At 40.9% G+C, this 7073-nt stretch overlaps 3 protein-coding genes across 3 annotated transcripts; 1 reads left to right on the plus strand and 2 right to left on the minus strand.

Annotated features, from left to right (window-relative positions):
- Positions 1–894: 894 nt before the first annotated feature.
- Positions 895–1989, plus strand: PVX_117200 (hypothetical protein, conserved; the record flags this gene model as incomplete). The annotated part of the gene is made up of 1 exon (XM_001615685.1): positions 895–1989. The coding sequence occupies one exon, from the start codon at positions 895–897 to the stop codon at positions 1987–1989; it is 1095 nt and encodes a 364-aa protein (XP_001615735.1).
- Positions 1990–2371: 382 nt separating this feature from the next.
- PVX_117205 (hypothetical protein, conserved) lies at positions 2372–4879 on the minus strand (the record flags this gene model as incomplete). The annotated part of the gene is made up of 2 exons (XM_001615686.1): positions 2372–3571; positions 3662–4879. The coding sequence occupies 2 exons, from the start codon at positions 4877–4879 to the stop codon at positions 2372–2374; spliced, it is 2418 nt and encodes an 805-aa protein (XP_001615736.1).
- A 575-nt stretch (positions 4880–5454) lies between these two features.
- PVX_117210 (hypothetical protein, conserved) lies at positions 5455–6750 on the minus strand (the record flags this gene model as incomplete). The annotated part of the gene is made up of 1 exon (XM_001615687.1): positions 5455–6750. The coding sequence occupies one exon, from the start codon at positions 6748–6750 to the stop codon at positions 5923–5925; it is 828 nt and encodes a 275-aa protein (XP_001615737.1). The 3' UTR covers positions 5455–5922.
- Between the last annotated feature and the right edge of the window lie 323 nt (positions 6751–7073).

A 7073-nucleotide genomic window follows, 5' to 3' on the forward strand; every position in this document is an offset into this window, starting at 1 on the left:
GAAAAATGCTACCCGTGTTTTACGCGAAGCAGAAAAAATTACAATTACCCAAAAAAAAGAGTAAATAAACGAAATAAGTGTACGAACAAGGGTTATAGTTAGGAATACATTTCCTGGTGGGTTTCCCTCTGTACGATGTGCTGTGCCCGCACCCTCTTTTTTACAACCTCGCATCCATTTGTTAAGCGAATTTGTTACGCGGGGGGAGTTGCCTCGAATTATACCAAGTTCGACTAAAAAAAATGGCAGATGCAGTGGTCGCCCTTCTCATATAACAAGCAAAAAAAAAAGAGAAACAAAAAAAAAAAAAAAAGTAATTTACAGCATGGAATAGGAAAAGTAGGAAGTTATTACATGCGCAGTGACTCTCCCTTGGGGGACAATCCGCTCGACATACATGAGGGACAATTTGTGTGAGCATTTAAAAAGGGCAACATACGCATGAGAGTATTACATAAATTTACCTGCATTTTGAGCGGCGCTCTGACGGGGTCACAGCGGATGAAATAATCTACCAAGGCCGGGCAAAAAAAAAAAAAAGAAAAAAAAGCAGCAGTGTATATATAAACCGCGCGATTGTTAAAGCATGGGTAAGGGGAAGTGTGCCCATATTTTATCGTTCATTTAATAATGGAAAATTTTATGCAAAAATAGTTTGAAGAGCTAACATGTGGGGAAATATTAACCTGCGTAGAGTTTGCCAAACAAAGCGAACGTATAAGCAAAGTGAACACAGCAGAGGGGCATTTTTTAAGGGCCCACTTTTCGTAACCAAACGGGGTGACGTGATGCCAAATCAGCAAAATCCGAACATGTGCCAACCAGCGAACACCCATCTGCACAATCCCAATTATCACATTTAACCTCTTTTTATGATCCCTTACGACGGAATAAATGGAATGTGGATACCGAAATGAAGGGAAATTCCACCAAGTTGTACTGAACATAAAGGAGAAAATTGAAAAGCACGATTTAAGCAAGTGGAAGGACATTGTCAAGCCGGAAGAGGGTCCAAAGTATGACGAATATTTTGAGCGCCTGCTGAGGGGGGGCACCCCCGAAAAGGACTCCCACGAAGAGGACAGCAATGAAAAGCACACCCACGAAACACACGATCTACCCGCCGAACAGGCAGAAGAAACCCCCCCTGAGGTCTGCGAACCTCCTGGAGACGAAAAAAACAAAACGGAGTTCCAGCTCAACAAAGAATTCTTCGACAAGATAAGCAATAAGGAAAAATTTTACTTCCTACTGAACATAAAAGAAATGATGGAAACGAGTTGGCTACTGGCACAAAAAAGGTTGGAGGGGATTAAACTGGAGGAAAAGTCAAAACCGGTTAACGTCCAGGACTTATTAAATTACTCCCAAAAAATCGCAGACACGACATGTGCCCCACCAGAGTGCGACAATATAAATGACAAAATAATGCATCAAGAATATTACCCCAATTATCATTTTTTAAATTTTGTAAATGTAGAAGAGATACATTTGTCCAAACTATTTCAGCTGCAAAAATATAGTACCGTTTGCTTCCCCCCAATTATCACCATACAGGAGGGTAAGGACAACATGCTCGCTATTGACATCACCTGCTCTACTCCCCACGCCACCATTTATTACAGAATGAATGATGACCCAAATGAGCAGATATATAATACAGATGACAAGCCACAAATTAGGAAAAGGAAAAAGGTCAATGTTTACGCATGGTCAGTTAAAGATGGGCATATAAAATCGAGAGTTTCGTGCATTTCGAAATCGTATAAAGTGGAGGAAGATGATTCGTTTCCCCTCTCGGATAATCTGCCAAATAAAGAACAGGGGGAGCAACAGACGGGCTCTTCCAAAATGGGTGTCGAGGCGAATGCCCCTGGTAAGCCATCTCAAATTACAAATGTCTTTAAAAATTTGGGCTTTCTACTCAGCCGAAAGAAGGAGAAAACAGAGGAGCCCTCATCAAATGGGGAGTCATCGAGTGAGGGGTAGGGTTATCATATTTTTTGTGGGGGCTGCCCACACCGTTAATAAGAAGGCGGAAGCATATATATGTCGCTTCCAATGAAGCGGGATGTGCGACTGCGAAAATTAGCCACCCGCACGAGCGGAGCAGATGCTCACGAAGTGGCGGCAGCTCATTTTGATTATATGTCGGAATATATGCAGTAGTGGCCTCTTCAATAGCAACCACTGCCGCAGCGACCACCGCCGTGCTACCCATTTGTTCACGTCTGACCGGGCTTCCGCTTCTCATTTTTTTTTGTGCAAATTTTCCCGCGTGGGCGCAAAGCACCACACAGAGAAGCGTACCAGTGTAGTTAGACGAAAACGGTTCTTCTGATACGACCCCACACACATGCACACCAGTGCATCATATAACTGACAAATTTTTCAAAAGGACATCCTTTATTTGCTCGGGCGAATAAAGCATATTAACCTTTTTGGAATACAGTTCGTACAGGTGTACATACTCCTTATGTATGTTGTTAAATATGGCCAACTGCATATCCTTTCTGACTTGACTTGATTGTATTTTGTTCACCACATGGAAATCATTAAACTTTTCCGAAAAAGCAAATTTATAAAAATTTTCCAAAATGAGTTTTATCTCCTTTATGTTATTTTCCTCCCCTTTCTTAATTTTGTCTAACTTTAAGAAGGTTAATAAATTTTTATTTTCTAGCTCCAAAACTTTTTCCATTTTTTCATTCATAATTATACCCAGCAAATCGCAGTACTTAGAGGAGCCTTCAAACATTTTTACATTTTCTTGTATAAAGGTAAATATATTTATAATAAATATGTAATCGCTTTCTACATTTTGATTTTTATTTTTCAAGGAGTTATTTATTAGGGGGTTGATTGTGATGTCAAGGACGTTTTGAAAATTTTGCTCGTTGCTTTGGGAGCCAAATAGGGTACTATTTCTTCTGTATATAGAGTATACATTATTTAAGGCACTGAATATTTTTTTTACGACTGACAGTGTGTTGTCAAAATGGTTGGGTTCGTCCACTTTGGTGATTTTACTAAGGTAGAAGGTGACAACGTCTTTTTGCCACACCGCGATGAATTCGTTTTCTATATTTTTTTGTATTTTTTGTGTATAGTTTAGCAGCTTGCAGTTGTATTTTTCTACCCCGCTGTGTTTTTCGCCTAACTCGCTTTTACTCCTGCCTGTTTGGGCATCGTCCACGCTGCTTCTCGCCGCGTCATCCGGCTGTGGAATGGCGAGTTCGTTCGAGGTGTGCTGCATTCCGTCTGCACGTTCAGCGTGGTCCAGAGATTCTTGATCTTCAACCACATTTGGGGCAATCCCCCCATGTTTGACATCGTCTATATTTTCCCCCTTTTGAGAATATTCCAAGTTTAGGCTGCTGACTGGTTCACCGCTTAACAACTGTTCTTCGTTCGTCTGATCGGTTCGGTGCTCGTTCGGACGTTTACTCTGGGCACCATCTGGGATGCCGCTGGGGAGGTCCCACAAACTGGAGTTCCTCCTTTGGCTTCCCTTTCCATGATTAAATTTATAATTTTCTAAGAATGAATTTTCCCGGAGAGGGGCTCCACTCTGTAAGTTGGAGCTACTAGGTTGACTACCACTCAAGTCTGCATTAAAGCGTATCATTTCGATGGAATTTTCTCTAATTATATCTTTAACCTCTTGCGTAATTTCGCAGTTGTTTTGAAATTCTTTCAGTTTAAAAATGAACATATCTACAATGTGAAACAGTTCATAGCATGTGTCGTATCTCTTCGGGTAGCTACTCAAATTTGTGTCTAAAAAATGGCTGTACGGGACATACAAGGAGTCAATTATCGTGTACAAATTGTTATGCGTATTTTCCACGTGGGCAGTAATGTAGGGGATGGGTACGTTGGTATAATAATAATTGAACAGAAGCAGAATTTTGAAGAAGTGATCCTCCGACGTTATCAAGTAGTACATGGTTGAAAAGAACTTTTTAAATATTTCTATCGAATCATCTATGGGCTGGAGCTCCCCTTCTGAGCTGTTCCTCCATACAATCTTACTCCCATGACTGCTAACCATATGGTTGTAATTTCTTTTGAGCAACTTTATTCTAAAGTGCAAAAAATTGGTGAGACAGATGTTGAAGTACTCCATATTTTCGATAATAATTTTATAGCACAATTTTGTCAAGGGGGAGAAATTCTGAACTAAATTTTTTATCATAATTTTTCTCTTCTCCTTTTCTTCCGAAATGGGGCACAGCAACAAATTTGTAATTTTACTTATCCTCCTGTAACAACTGCTATTCTCTCTGATCACATAAAGGCACATTTTTTTGCACGCCTTATTCAATATCTTGCTGTAATGCTTCGAATAAAATTTACTTATCTTGTCAGTTGAATTTTCGTTTAGCAGCTTTATTATGTTTTCCTTGGTGTACTCAAATTGCTTTAAGTCATCAAAAAATGCAATATTTAGCGAAACATTTATGTCCGTCAAATTGTTATAGCTTAGGGGACTTAAGCTGTATTGCCTTAAAATTTGGTCGTACATTTTTTCTTTCTTCCTAATAGCATATTTTTGCTTCTTCAGTTTGTTCATTTCCTCCACAATTTCGCTTGTCATTTTGGTGCTCTCCAAGATTTTCTCTTCCGCATTTTTGTCTAACTCGTTAAGTCTCTTTAAGTCATTTTGAATATTCTCGAAATGTGTGAAGCACACATTTGCCTCCTTGAACATGTTCTCGAATCGATCTAGTTCTTTCAACTCGTTATCTTCCTCATCGTACAGAACGCTGTACTTGTTGAATGTGCCCCCCAAATGTTTGAAGTTCCTCAGCTCGTCACTTAGCCCATCTGCGTGCCCCAACCAGTCAGGGTCTTCACATATCTGTACGTCATCCATTTAGTTTGTTGCAAATTCGATCGGCGATGAGAAGCTACCAAATGGTTCTTTCGCCTGCATTGGGAAGCAAGAAAAGGGTTGCCCTACTACTCTGCGTTGATTGCTAAAATGGAGTGGTCTTTCTTCTATGCCGCGCATACACCCGTGCGTGCGCATGTGCGAGGGTGTACATGTATGTGCTTACCCACGTTCGCGTGCATGGTGGTTTCAGCTGGAAAGAAATTCCCCTCCCCTCCGTGCACTTCTACACGTTCTGAAAAAGGGTCAACGGGTGAAGTGGGCGCGCGCGGAAAGTATTTCCCCGGGTAAGTGCGGCGCGAATGAGCAAACCGCTCCAAAATGGCCATTCAAAAGAGCGAATCGGATGAGGGGTTAGCAAGCGAGAGCCGAAAAAACCTTTCCATAAAAGCCCTTCGTCCCATTTGGTAAACGCAATAAATACGCAACGAACGTGCGCTTTGGAAAAAAAAAAAAATAAAAAGGCACCTAACGGATAAGCCGTTTTGCATATTGGCTGCTCCATTGGGCTTCCCCTCAATGGGAGGTATAAATCTTTACGCAGTGGTACACCTTTAAAAAGTCTAACATATTTTACCTTAGAGGAGCCTCTTTTTTTAAAAAAAATCGAAACGGAGGGGTCACCACACCAGATGGCCCACCACTAAATGGGGAACCCATTCCATGCGTCAAATAATTTTGCAGCGAATTGATCTAATTAAATATAAACGTGTGAGATTGCAGGTTATGGTAAACAGCGTGGGCCGACAATGCAGAGGCGACCAAAATACACGCGCTTTGAATAAATCGGCGTATGCACATGGGTTGAGAAGCGCGTGTATTTTGGTTTACATAACATACACATGTGCACGTACCTATTTACATAAACTGGCAGCTGGGAAAGCAGCATACCTTCACGCAGTTCGCTTGGTCAACCGTGCGCCGCCAAGCATAAGGAGGCACCTATCCTTTCATAGGCGAACCCACTCGCGCTAGCAAACTGGGACTTGCACGAAAAGTCACGGAGAAAACGTCTATTCAACAATTTAGTGAAAATGAGATGGATACAAAACAGTCTTCGGTACGGAAAGGGGGTCCCCATTGTTTATAAAAAACTTATGCCCCTCCTGTTTCAATTTTTCAAAGCATTCTTTCTTACATTGAACATCGAGCCAACGACATTCCTTACACCTCATCTTGGGATAAATAAAAAATAGCTTCCCATGCCAAGTAAAGTCTCTTTTTCTTCCATCCAAATGTCCATATGCATAAGGCTTGGGACACGGAGGCTTCATTGTAAAATGGACCTGTGCATGGTACCACAAGTATACGCAAGTTACGAACAAGAAATAAACATGAAACTTTAAAAATATCATCAATTTCCTTTCATATTCAGTTAGCATGACTGTGGTTAATCTAGAATAGGGCTCTAAATCGAGGATCCATTCCTTCCTACTATTATACCTTGTCAAAAATCCGGTTATGTCTAAATACCTATATAGCTTCTGCCCTACTGTTTCTTTTTCATTTTTATTAAAGAGGATGATCACATTGGAGTTTTGTAGAATTGACACATCATTTTTTGCATATTGCTCCGATAAGCCATTAGCATTTCCATTCGTTGTTGAAAAGCATTTTCTCAAATTCGTTTTGAAAATGTGGATGTCCTTCTTGCTGGGATTTATGATGGGGGCAAATAATCCATTGCGCTTAACAATGCAGCTGTCATCCATGTGACGGGTAGCCGTTATGTATGTCCTTAGGAATATTTTGTTTCCACCTCTTTCGTAAACATTTGAAAAAATGTTAAACGTGCCATTTCTTCCACTTCTTAAAAGTTGTAGCATTGCATGCGTCTCGCCCTTATGCAGCATTTTGTCGCTTGGTCTGTGTGATGCAATTTCCGTCTACTCTTTTGCACCCCTCGTGATTTCACTACACTGCTTTGTGTATCTATATACATGCAGATACACTATTGCGCTGTTGTGCGGTTATATGTACTTACCTCTCCTTTGCTGTGAACTGCTCCCTTCCTGTGAGCGCCTTCACCTTACGCATCATTAAAGTTAATCACTCGGATAATACTTAAATGTGTTCGCTTGAGTCAATCCACGAGAGGGAATTTGCCTACAGAAATGCCCCTTTATCTGCATCCAAAGGGGGAACATTAATGGGTTGAAAAGGCATATGTCCCCTG

Source organism: Plasmodium vivax, chromosome 12, assembly GCF_000002415.2.
Source record: "Plasmodium vivax chromosome 12, whole genome shotgun sequence".
In the NCBI taxonomy this organism is placed as follows: Eukaryota; Apicomplexa; class Aconoidasida; order Haemosporida; family Plasmodiidae; genus Plasmodium; species Plasmodium vivax.